This window comes from Hypanus sabinus, chromosome 6 (genome assembly GCF_030144855.1).
Source record: "Hypanus sabinus isolate sHypSab1 chromosome 6, sHypSab1.hap1, whole genome shotgun sequence".
NCBI lineage: Eukaryota > Metazoa > Chordata > Chondrichthyes > Myliobatiformes > Dasyatidae > Hypanus > Hypanus sabinus.
Window position 1 is genome coordinate 11,718,182 of NC_082711.1, and position 13,143 is coordinate 11,731,324.

The 13,143-nt window shown below is 45.6% G+C and overlaps 1 protein-coding gene across 1 annotated transcript in view; it reads right to left on the bottom strand.

Moving 5' to 3' along the window:
- Positions 1-5,313: 5,313 nt before the first annotated feature.
- plcd1a (phospholipase C, delta 1a) overlaps positions 5,314-13,143 on the bottom strand; it is a 111,602-nt gene continuing 103,772 nt past the window's right edge. The window contains exons 12-15 of the mRNA XM_059971717.1: positions 11,339-11,517; positions 10,317-10,452; positions 7,994-8,143; positions 5,314-5,785 (exon numbers count right to left, since the gene is read on the bottom strand). Coding sequence (XP_059827700.1) covers positions 5,703-5,785; positions 7,994-8,143; positions 10,317-10,452; positions 11,339-11,517 — 548 coding nt within the window. The 3' untranslated portion in view covers positions 5,314-5,702. The remainder of the gene's footprint in view (positions 5,786-7,993; positions 8,144-10,316; positions 10,453-11,338; positions 11,518-13,143) is intronic.

The following is a 13,143-nucleotide window of genomic DNA, read 5'->3' on the forward strand; positions in this document are numbered from 1 at the left end:
ACTTCCTCTACAGCCAGGATGTCCTTCCTTAACCCTGGAGATCAATACTGTACACAATACTCCAGGTGTGGTTTCACCAGGGCCCTGTACAAATGCAAGAGGATTTCCTTGCTCTTGTACTCAATTCCCTTTGTAATAAAGGCCAACATTCCATTAGCCTTCTTCACTGCCTGCTGCACTTGCTGAGTGATGAACAAGGACTCCTAGATCTCTTTGTATTTCTCCCTTACCCAACTTTACACCGTTCAGATGACAATCTGCCTTCCTGTTCTTACTCCCAAAGTGGAAACCTCACACTTATTCACATTAAACGTCATCTGCCAAGTAGCTGCCCACTCACCCAGCCTATCCAGGTCACCCTGAATTCTCCTAACATCCTCATCACATGTTACATTGCCACCCAGCTTAGTATCATCAGCAAATTTGCTGATGTTATTCTCAATGCCATCATCTAAATCGTTGACGTAAATCGTAAACAGCTGTGGTCCCAATACCGAGCCCTGTGGCACCCCACTAGTCACCACCTGCCATTCCGAGAAACACCCATTCACCGCTACCCTTTGCTTTCTATCTGCCAACCAGTTTTCTATCCATGTCAATGTCCTCCCCCCGATGCCCTGAGCGTTGATTTTACCCACCAATCTCCTATGTGGGACCTTATCAAATGCCTTCTGAAAATCGAGGTACACTACATCCACTGGATCTCCCTTGTCTAACTCCCTGGTTACATCCTTGAAAAACTCCAATAGATTAGTCAAGCATGATTTGCCCTTGGTAAATCCATGCTGGCTTGGCCCAATCCTATCACTGCTATCTAGATATGCCACTATTTAATCTTTAATAATGAACTCTAGCATCTTCCCCACTACTGATGTTAGGCCGACAGGTCAATAGTTCTGTTTTCTCCCTCCCTCCTTTCTTAAAAAGTGGGATAACATTAGCCATTCTCCAATCCTCAGGAACTGATCCTGAATCTAAGGAACATTGGAAAATGATTACCAATGCATATTGGTAATCATATCAACCTGATATTGATAGAAATTCTAGAAAATCTGCCAATTCAACATTAGAGTCCAGAGTGTTGACAGATTTGACAGGTTTAATTGCACACTTCTGTTTACAAATACAAAGAAAACAGGAAAAAAAGAGAATTCTAAAGTGGAATTCACTCACCTTGCAATCCACTTTTATCTAAAAAATTTTTCAAGTTGAACAAGGTGTTTCTTGAAGCTAGGTACTGGATAAAACGCTTGTTTCCATAAACTGGAGGGAAATGGGCTGGGGGAAGGTGGAGAATTATGGGAAATAAAAGAGAAAGAAAGGTAGGGCTGGGGGGAAGATTGTAGTGAGGAGGGAAAAGAGAAAGAGAACCAGACTAAAATTATAGATAGGGATGGGGTAAGGGGTGGGGGGGGGGTGGTCAGGGGTATCAACGGAGGTCTCACCACCATCCTAGGCCCTAGACAGTCCTTTCAGGTGAGGCACCACTTCACCTGCGAGTCAACTGGAGTGATATCCTGTATCCAGTGCTCCCGATGTGGCCATTTATACATTGGGGAGACCCGCCGCAGACTGGGAGACTGTTTCGTTGAACACCGGCGCTCAGTCCTCCAGCAGTGGCGGGATCTCCCTGTAGCCACACACTTCAATTTCACAGACCACTCCCATTCCAACATGTCTGTCCATGGCCTCCTCTACCATCAAGATGAGGCCACACGCAGGTCGATGGAGCAATACCTTATCTCCTGCCTAGGTAGCCTCCTGTCTGCTGGCATGAACATCCAACTCACTGACCTCCGTTGATACCCCTGCCCCCCCTTACCCCAACCCTACCTATAATTTTAGTCTGGGTCTCTTTCTCTCTCCTTTCCCCCCCTATTATCTCCACCCAGCCCTACCTTTCTTTCTCTTTTATTTCCCATATTTCTCCACCTTCCCCCTAGCCCATTTCCCTCCAGCCTATCACTTACCAGCTCTCTGCTTCATCCCTCCTCCCACTTCTTATCCCCCCCTTGACCATTCCATGTTACTTCACTCCTGATGAAGGGTTTCGGCCCGAAACATCATCACTACCTCCTCCCATAGATGCTGTTTGGCCTGCTGAGTTCTGCCAGCATTTTGTGTTTTTTAAAATACAGGGAAATCCTGGATGCAGTCTGCAAGAGAACTGCATCTTGGGAGAAGATCTGTTTTCCAGCAAGACAATTATTCCAAGCATAAAGCCAAACCTACACAGGAATAGCTTAAAAACTACAAAGTTAATGTTCTGGAGTGGTCAAGTCAGAGTTCAGACCTCAATCCAATTGAGAATTTGTGGTTGGACTTGAAAAGGGCTGTTTGCTAATGATCCCCATGCAATCTGACAGAGCTTGAGCAGTTTTGTAAAGAAGAATGGGAAAAGATTACCGTGTCCAGATGTGCAAAGCTAATGGAGACCTGTCCACACAGACTCAAGGCTGTAATTGCTGCCAAAGGTGCATCTACTAAATACTGACTTGAAGAGGATGCAATCGATTATTTTGAGTTTTATATTTGCGATTAAGTTAGATCACTTTGTAGAGATGTTTTCACTTTGCCATGAATCTTTTTCTGTTGATCTGTGTCAAAAAAAGCCAAATCAAATCCACTGTGATTAAATGTTGTAAAACAATAACCCATGAAAACTTAAGGGGAGGGGGGGGGGGGGGGAAGGGAGAATAGTTTTTATAGGCACTGTACATCTCTCTCTCTATTTTATATATATGTATGTGTATAAGTTAAATTAACAAAATAACAGAAGTAAAAAAGTAGTTAGGTAGTGTACATGGGTTCAATGTCCATTCAGAAATTGGATGGCAGAGGGAAAGAAGTTGTTCCTGAATAACTGAGTGTGTGCCTTCAGACTTCTGTACCTCCTTCCTGACAGTAACAGTGTGAAGAGGGCATGTCCTGGGTGGTGGGGATCCTTAATGATGGACGTCCTCATTGAAGATGTCTTGGATACTGCGGAGGCTAGAACACCCTGATGGAGCTGACTAATTTTACAAGTTTCTGCAACTTATTTTAATCTTGTGTAGTAGCCCCTCCCCTATACCAGATGGTGATGTAGCCAGTCAGAATGATCTCCACAGTACATTTGTAGAAATTTTTGAGTGTTTCAATTGAAAAACCAAATCTCCTCAAACTCTGCATGATATATTGCCACTGTCTTACCTTCTTTCTTGCTGCATCAGAATGCTGCACAGGTTAGACTCTCTGAGATGTTGACACCCAGGAACGTGAAATTGCTCACTCTCTCCACTTTTGATCTCACAGTGGGGATTGGTTCATGTTCCCTCGTCTTACCCTTCCTGAAGTCCACAACCAGCTCTTTGGTCTTGCTGACGTTGAGTGCAAGGTTGTTGCTGTGACACCATTCAGCTAACCGGCATATCTTGCTCTTATATGCCCTTTCATCATCATTTGAAATTCTGCCAACAATGGTTGTATCATCAGCAAATTTATAGATGCTATTTGAGCTATGCTTATCTACACAGTCATGTAGAGAGAATAGAGCAGTGGGATAAGCACACCTCACTGTGGAGTGCCAGTGTTTATTGTCAGCAAGATGGAGATGTCATTTCCAATTCGCCTAGATTGTAGTCTTCTGGTTAGGAAGTCTAGGATCCAGTTGCAGAGGCTCAGGTTCTGTACCTTTTCAATCAGAACTGTAAGATTGATGGTGTTCAATGCTGAGCTATTGTCACTAAACAACATCCTGATAAATATTTGCATTGTCCAGGTGATCCAAGGCTGTGTGGAGAGCCATTGAGATCACATTTGTTGTAGACCCATTTTGTAACAGGCAGTGGTCCAGGTCCTAACTGAGGCAGTTCATTCTAGCCATGACCAATCTCTCAAAGCATTTCATCACCATAGATGTGAGTGCTATTGGACGTCAGTCATTAAGACGGCTCTTCTTGAGCACTGGTATAATTGTTGCCATTTTGAAGCAGGTGGAGACTTCCAGCTGTATGGTGAGATTGAAAATGTCTTTGAATACTCCTGCCAGTTGGTTACTGGTACTCTCGTTTCCAGCAGACACCGCTGTGTGAACATCCCAGGAGATCAGCAGTTTCTGAGATAAACCAGGCCATCTGGCACCAACATTCATTCTTGTGAAAGTCACTTAGATGACATTGTTTCCCCATTCTAATGCTTGGTCTGAACAACATTTGAACCTCTTGACCACGTCCACATGATTTTATGCATTGAGTTGCTGCCAGTTGATTATTTGCATTAATGTGCAAGGGTACAGGGGTACCTAACAAAGTGGGCAGAGAGCAGGTGCAGTCACAAAGACAAAAGACTCCACTGATGTTGGAAATCCAGAGCAACACACACACACACACAGAAAACTGGCGTGCTAAAGAGTTTACATTTTGGGCTGAGACCCTTTGTCGTGACTGAAAACAAGGGGGACAGAAGCCATAAGATGAAGGGGAAGGAGTCCAAGCTGGCAGATATGTGAGACCAAATGAGGGGGAAAATGGGGGAGGATGAATGGAGTAAAAGCTGTGGGGGGGGGGGGGGGGTTGCACTGAAGTGCTAAGTAACTCCAACCATTTTTTATTCCTTTTGTCAAAACCCATGTACCTAACAATAAGGAATGGAAAGAGAGAGATAGGGGAGTGGAGAGGAGAAGAAATTACCAAAAGTTAGAGAAATCAATGTTCATGGTGTCAGATTGGAGGCTACCCAGATGGATATGAGGTGTTGCTCCTCCAACCCGAGAGTGGCCTCTTGTGGCAGTAGAGGAGGCCGTGGACCAACATGTTGGAATTTTAATGGGAAGTAGAATTGAAATGGGATGTCTACTGGGAAATTCCACCTTTTGAGGCAAATGGAGTGAAGACCCTCAACTTTGTCTCATTGACAATGCCATGTCGGGTCTCCTCAATGTAGAAGAGGTTATTTTGGGAGCACCAGATACAGCAGACAACCCCAACAGATGTGCAGGTGAAATACTGTCTCACCTAGAAGGATTGTCTGTGACCCTGAATGGTAGTAAGGGAAGAGGTGAATAGGTCATCTGTTGCGAAGTGGGAGGCGTGGGGGAACTCTGCTATATCTCTGTATAATGATAATATATTCTAACTTCTTTGTATATCCCCTCTGCACCTTCTCTAGTGTAGTCACAGCTTCTTTGTAACATGCAAACTGGAACAGTGCAATATCCTCAAGCCATGATGCACACCAGTTCTGTACACAATTCCTGCATAAACCATTCTCCATTCTAACCTCTCTACTTTTCTGAGTATCCCAGAAAAGACGAGCACAATTGGTGAGTGGGTTAGAATTCTTTTTAATAAACATAAAGAGTATATCACAAAGTTGTACTCAATCAGCTCCTGACTCGGTGAGTAAACTCTTCTCTGTCCTCTAGTGTTAATTGCAAATAGAAGAGGGTATGGAAATGCCAGGAAGCATGTCTGACCAAGACAAGCAACAGCATTGAAAACTCACCCCTTCCCAATACTTCAGAAACAAAATGCAATGCCCCCTCCGTTGATACACAAATTTCTTCCCCCTTCCTTTCCCAATTATCTCCTCCTCGCGTTCTCAATTTCCTCCTCTTGGTTTCATTCTACCCTAACCCATTTCCCGCTGTCCCTCTGCTTCTGGTCGAAGGGGCCCTCCTTTCCATCACCCGGTGAGTCTGGGGTCCTGGCAGAAGAGATGGTTCACTCAATCATGATGTGGATGAAGAGCGAGGCAGAGGGCAGGGGGTCGCCATTGATGGACAGAAGGTGGATGTGGCGGTACCCTAAAGTTAAAACAGAGAGAGAGAGGCCGTCAAACAGTTATTCAAAAACCCAGCATCCCTTGGAGTTTGGAGTAGAGGTGGCTATTCCCAACATCCTTGTCAACCCAAATTAACCCTCCCCACCACATTCTTCACCCTTCCCCAACAACTGTCCACTCTTTCCACCATAGATTACTCAGCCACGACCCCATCCCTCACCCCTTTGCATCATTTCTGCCATACACCCCTCAACGCACACACTCAATCAACAGCTTCCCTTCAATACACTGTCAAGAACTTGCCTGATGAAGGCAACATCCTTAGTCAAAGATCCCCACCATCAGGCAGGTGGTACAGAAGCCTGGGGCCCAACAACACCAGGTTCAGGAACAGTTACTTCCTTTCTACCATTTGGTTCTTGAACCAACTGGGACACTGCTCCAGTAATAGCAACACTGTGACTAGTTTGCACTTAAAACAAAAGACCACAAGACCATTAGACGCAGGAGCAGAATTAGGCAATTTGCCCTAGAGTCTGCTCCACTATTTGATCACAGCTGATCAATTTCCCTTTCAACCCCATTCTCCTGCCTTCTCCCTGTTTTAACATAGAGAAGAACAGCCCTTCGGCCCACAGTGTGCCGAACCTATTCAAAGATCAATCTAATGCTTCCTTCCCTCACAGCCCTCCATTTTTCTTTCATCTACAGCATACGGCTATGTCTGTTAAATGCCTCTAATGCATCTGCCTCTACCAACATCCCTAGCAGTGTGTTCCACACACCCATTACTCCCTGTGTAAAACAAAACTACCTCTGACTTGCCTCCAATTACCTGCCTGCTGGTATTAACCACTTCCTCCCTGAGGTACAGGAGCATCAGGACAAGAACTGCCAGACTGGGTAACAGCTTCTTCCCTCAGGTTGTGAGACTAATGAATACCCTGTACCACTGAAGTCTTACCACTAGGACAGCAAGATGTTTACGCTTTACCTGTGCTGTGCACCACTTGCGTTTTGAATTATATTTTATTAACTTATTTATGGTAATATTTTGGTTTATAGACTGTGTATGATATATGTTTTGTGGGTGCCGCCATGGTCTGGAGGAATGTTGTTTTGTTGTTTTATTTTATAGACAGATGGCAATAAACTTGAACTTCTAACTTGAACGCTCCCTACCCTACACCACGATCCCCTTCCCACGGGGGCTTGGGCTCAGAGCTGTGCCAGCTGCTCTATCAATACAGGCATCACACATCTGTGTCCTGCGCTTGCAGGAGTGCCGTCAATTGAAGTGTGGGTAATGCGGGTGGAGGGGGCAAGCTTTCAGGAGACTGGCCCCTTGCCCCCAAGCCGTGGGATGATGACATTGATTAAAGATATGAAAGGTGAGAAGTTTAAGGGGAACATGAGGGGAAACTTCTTCACTCAGAGGGTCATGAGAGTGTGGAACGAGCTGCCAGCACAAGTGCTCAATGCAAACTTGATTTCAACATTTAAGAGAAGTTTTGATGGTAGGGGTATGGAAGTTAAAGTACTGGTGCAGGTTGATGGGAGCAGGCAGTCTAAATGGATTAAGCATGGACTAGATGTGCCAAAGAGCCTGTTTCTGCGCCGTACTTCTCTATGACTCTATGTGGGACCACACCTACCACAGCCAGATGTGGAGGCCTCACTCTCTCCTCCCCGACTAGATGAGGGACCAACCCCCTCAGCCAGATGTTTTTTTTATTAGAAAAACAGTCACTTCCGGCCCACCGAGCTGTATTGCCCAGAAGCCCACCTGACAATTTACAATGACCAATTAACCTACTGACCCAAACATCTTTGTTTTGTGGGAGGAAACTTGGGTTGGCCTCCACAGCCGCCTGTGGCAATGAATTCCACAGGTTCACCACCCTCTGGCTAAAGAAATTCCTCCTCATCTCTGTTCTCAATGAACGTCTCTATTCTGAGGCTGTCCTCTGATTTTAGACTCCCTCACTACATCCACACTATCTTGGCCTTCCAATCTTCGATAGGTTTCAGTGAGATCTCCCTTATATTCTAGTCCTCTCAAGATGAATTTTAACAGCATTTTTCCTTGGTGGATGGTAGGGTTCCTGGCGCAGTGGTGGGAGCAGGTGAGCTTGTAGCACTGGGGTTGGCTCTCTACCTGATCGCACCCCCCATCCACTCTTACCCCGCCAACTCCCCATTTTAAAGGGACAGGGCCCCAACGCTGTACCTAGCTGTAAGCTAGTAAACGGCAGCGTAAACTGTCCGATGAAATCATTCCTCGAGGCGGCATCGTAGTCCTGAACCAGAAAGCGGACAAAGGCCAGCTCAGGCACGGAGACATCAAACTGGAAGGTTGCGTTCCACATGGGGTTGAAACCTGAAACAGTGAAGGGACAGGTCAGACACAAGATGTACATCTCCGACAGGAACGTGGGTTTGAATCCCAGCAACACTGGCTCAGAAATAAAGTTCGAAGTACATTCAATGTCAAAATATGTACATCATGTATAAGCTCAGATTCATCTTGTAGGCAGCCACAAAACAAAGAAACACAAAGGAACCAACAAAAAACTCCACCCCACAAATACTGTGAAACATTTAGTGTATGAAAAGCAAACGAATCGTGCTAACATTATAAAAAGTAAGCAAACAACACAGAAAGCATGAACTGCAGAGTCCCTGAATGAGTCCACAGCCAATAAGCTGCTTCAGTGCTGAAGAGAGTGAAGCCGGTCCAGGAGTCCAATGCTTGTAGGCCACAGCCATGGAGTCAGTTTAGCACTGAGGTTAGTGAAGCCTCGCAGAGTAGTGATTTGAATACTAGTTTATCCTTCACCCCCCAGCCTCAGCACCTTCGCCTTTTTAATCTGGTTCAGTGCTTAAATTGGCTAAAAGTCCATTCACTATCCGCTCTTGGGCCCAGGACCCACCGCTTCAATCCGGCCCTAAGTCTGCACTTGCATTCTCGAAACTCCAATTAGTTGAATTCTTCAGGATACCACAAGACCGCCACATTGTACAGACAGTAAAGCACAGGCTGTGGACTGTAGTGATTGCAGTCCCCAGAAAGTACACTTAATAGAATAGTTAGCAGCTTTGTTTGCAGACTGATAAACGTCACTGTGTCTCACCAGCGCCATCTTGGGATCAAAAATACTAGAACAACAAGACATTTATATGTTGTTTATATAAATATCAGATACATGTACCGAGATACAGTGATCCTGTATACTAATCATACAGATCAATTCATTACACAGTGCACTGAGGGTGGACAAATTCAAACAATAACAGAATGCAGAATAAAGTGTAACAGCCATAGAGAGAGTGCAGTGCAGGAGCACAATAAGATGCAAGATCATAATGAGGTAGATTGTCAGATCAATCATGATCTTATGAAGAATTAATGTTTGAGGTGGGTAGGGTGGGGTCTCTGATAATACTGCCTGCTTTACTGAGGAAGTGAACAGTGTAGGCAGCGTCCATGGAGGGATGACTGGTTTCAGTTTTGGGCTGAGCTCTATCCACGACTCTCTGCCGTTTCTTGTGGTCATAGGCAGAGCAGTTCCCATACCAGGGATAGGACATTCTCTATGCTTTAGAAAAAATGATGAGGGTTAAAATGGTCATACCAAATTTCTTCAGCTTACTGAGGAAGTAGAGGTGTTGGATCTACATGGTTGGATCAGGACAGCTTATTCGTGATGTTCACTCCCAGAATTATTTTTTTTTAACAGATACAGCACAGTAACAGGCCCTTCAGTTCCACACAATTACACCCATGTGTCCAATTACTCTATTAACCTGCACGTCTTTGGAATGTGGGAGGAAACTGGAGCACTTGGTGGAAACCCACACGGTCACAGGGAGAACATACAAACTCCTACAGATAGTGCCGGTTATGAACCAGGTCGCTGATGCTGTAATACTGTGACGCTAACTGCTACTCTACCGCGCCTTCCTCAATTTGAAACTTCTAACCCTCTCAACCTCAGTTCCTGATGTAAACAGTAGCATGTGGAGATTGAAAGGTTGCAGATCATTAGAATGCTGTAAAGCCCCAGCATGTGGTTTAAATAAGACCACAAGGCTTAAGGACAGAATTAGGTCACATGGCCCATCAAGTCTGCTCCACTATTTCATCATGGCTGATTTATTTTCACTCTCAACCCCACTCTCCTGCCTTTTCCCCATAATCTTTGGTGCCTTTACCTATCAATCTCTGCTTTAAACATAACCCAAAAAGCAACCGCGGCACTGAATTCGACAGTTTAGCCACCCTCTGGCTAAAGAAATTTGCTGTAAAGTGACGTCTTTCTACTCAGAGGCTCTGCCATCTGGTCTTAGACTTCCTCCACTACAGGAAATATCCTTTCCACATCCACTCAGTCTAGGAGTTTCAATATTCAGTACGTTTTAATATGAGATCCACCCCCCCCCATTCTTCTACTCCAAAAAGCAGACCTTAGCACACAGTACTGAAAGGCGTTTGAGCTGAACCCGAGGAAGCAGCATTAACCCCACCCTCTATGGAGAAACTACGCACTCACCATTGTTGGAAATGTGCGGCGTCACTTTCTCTGCATGATCTTCTTTGACTCCAAAAACCTGCACTGTTACGAGGGGGTCCACCACCGAGCTGGGTTTTGCCATGTTTGACTTGGGAAGCTGCTGGGCAGAGATGACCTGTGGAGAGGCAAGGGTGTGATGTGAAAGAGCCAAGCAGTCACTTGTGTTATTTGATGACTGGAAGAAACTAACAGTCAGGGAAGAACACAGCACAGGCTGTTCAGCCCACAATGCTGTGCCGACCTTTGAAAGGACCTTTTATTGGTCACATGTACATCAAAACATCCAGTGAAATGCATCGTTTGCATGAATGACCAACACAGTCCAAGGATTGAGCTGGGGGCAGCCTGCAAACGTCGCCATGCTTCTGGCACCAATTTAACACGCTCACAACTCACTAACCCTAACCTGTACATCTTTGGAACGTGGGAGGAAATTGACCTGCTCATGGGAAGAACATACAAACTCCCTATCGGCAGTGGTGGGGTGGGAATTGAACCCCGATCTCACAGCTGGTACTGTAAAGTGTTGTGCTAACCACTATGCCACACTGGTGCACACCCTCTCTTGATAAAACAAGCAAGTAAGTTCCAAATAATCCCCATCTCTGTATGTCGATTTGCCTGTCTAAGAACACTCATATTTGCCTCCAGGCACCCACCGCTCTCTGAGTGAGAAAGCACCTGCTCCACACATTCCCTTTAAAATTACCCCCTCTCACCTTCAACATATGCCCTTTGGTATTAGACATTTCAATCTTGTGGAAAAGAAACTGTCTGCCTCTCACAATCTTGTTAACTTGTATCAGATCTCCCTGAGCCTCCACTGTTGCAGGAAGCACAAACCAACTTGTCCAGCCTCTCCTAGAAGTACACATGCCCTCTAATCCTAGTGAACCCCTTCTGCACCCTCCCAAAGCCCCCAAGTTTTTCTCGACATTGGTCAGCGTGGACTTGTTGGGCTAAAGAAGATGGAGAGTTTATCCAGCATTTCGTGCTCTTACCATCACGTGGAGCTTCTTCCGGTCCAGCCAAGGTCCCTGCTGGATGTTCTTTGGATCAAATATCGGCTTTGTCTCCCTCAGGTACTTTGGCTTCAGGTTATAACCAGAGAAACCATTGTCGCGGAATTTACCCTGGTAGATGTCCATCTCTTGCCCAGGGGTCTGGAAATTGAGGGCCACTGTAGGCATTATGGTGGGGAGGGAGGAGAACCGACAGGAAGGTGAGAGGGAAGGCAGAGAGTGGGGGAAGAAGGAGGGGCAATGGAATGAAAGGAGAGGGTTAGTGTGAATGAGAGAGAAAGAGCAAGAAAACATTTAATAATCTATTTCATTATCACATCTGCTCTGACTATCAGGAAGTATCAAGGGTGTTAGTGTTTGGAGATGTATAACTGTTCAGTGGTAGTACCAGGCAAAGTTTGGGCCTGAGCAAGTGCCTTTAATTGCGTAGAAGCTGTAAATGCAAACCCATCAGGAACTGGACTGGGCTTCGGGGAGGGTGGGTGGAATGTACTCTGAGTACATATCCTGGGAATCAGGGCTGGTTTGGGTCCTGTCTGCAACCAGCTAATTTGACCCTCCCTGTGAACTGGCAGTGGTGGGAGAGCATGGGAACTGAGAATGGGAGAGTGAGGGAATCATGTAAATCGTTGTATCCATGACTGTCTGTGCATGTGTATATCTGTGGGTGTGTATTCATGAGGGAGAGAAGGAGAGGGAAGAGAGAGAGGGGAGAGAGGGGCGAAGGGGGATGGGGAGGGAGAGGGAAAGAGACAGCTATCTTATGTATTTATATTTATTGTGTTTTTATTATTATTATTGTGTTATTTTTGTGCTGCATCGGACCTGCAGTAACAATTATTTCATCCTCCTTACTCTTATGTACAGGAAATGACATTAAACAAACTTGAATCTTGTATCTTGTGTGCATCTGTTGGAGTGCTTTGTGTGTGTGTGTGTGTGTTGAGCAGTTAGAGAGTAGGGTGAGGGAAGGCGGACCTGAAGGGAGAAAGGATTGCTGTGTGAAAAGGTGGGAGCCTGTCAGAAACACGACGCCCGCTACTTCCATTCAATGCCTTCTTCACCATCCTCTCCACCTGGCATTAAGTTCCATCTGCTGCTGCTCCGCCCAACTTTCCAGCTGACTGGTGTCCCGCTGTGTCATTCTGTTCCCTTCAGCAGCAGAGAACATGGGTCAGGAGGGATCACTGAAAAAGGCCCTAGAGGAGTCCTCCTTGAAGAAGGTGGATACCTCTGACCTTTGACACCTCCGACAACCAGCTCAGGTCAGGTCGCAAGGGGGGCTCTCAGTCCTCTTTTTAAGGTCAGGATCAGGATCACTCTGGGCCACTCACTTTTCTCGATGCAGCCGTTAGGCAGGAGGTAAAGGAGCCTAAAGACCCCACACCTCCAGGTTGAACAACAGGGTGGGCATAATTTTAAGATGTGGAGGAAAGTATAGGGGAGATGTGAGAGGTAGGTTTTTTTTTTACACAGAGAGTGGTGGGTGTGTGGAACGTGCTTCCAGGGCGGCAGATACAATAGGGGCATTTAAGAGATTTAGATAGACACATGGATGAAAGAAAAATGCAGGGTTTTGTAGGATGGAATGGTTAGATTGAACTTATTGTAGATTAAAAGGCTGGCACAACATTGTGGGCTGAAGGTTCTGTACTGTTCTATCAGCTTCTTCCCCACTGACACCATTAGACCATAAAACACCGCAGCAGAATTAGGCCATTCAGCCCATTGAGTCTGCTCTGTCATTCCATCATAGCTGCTTTCTTACCCTCTCAATCCAATCC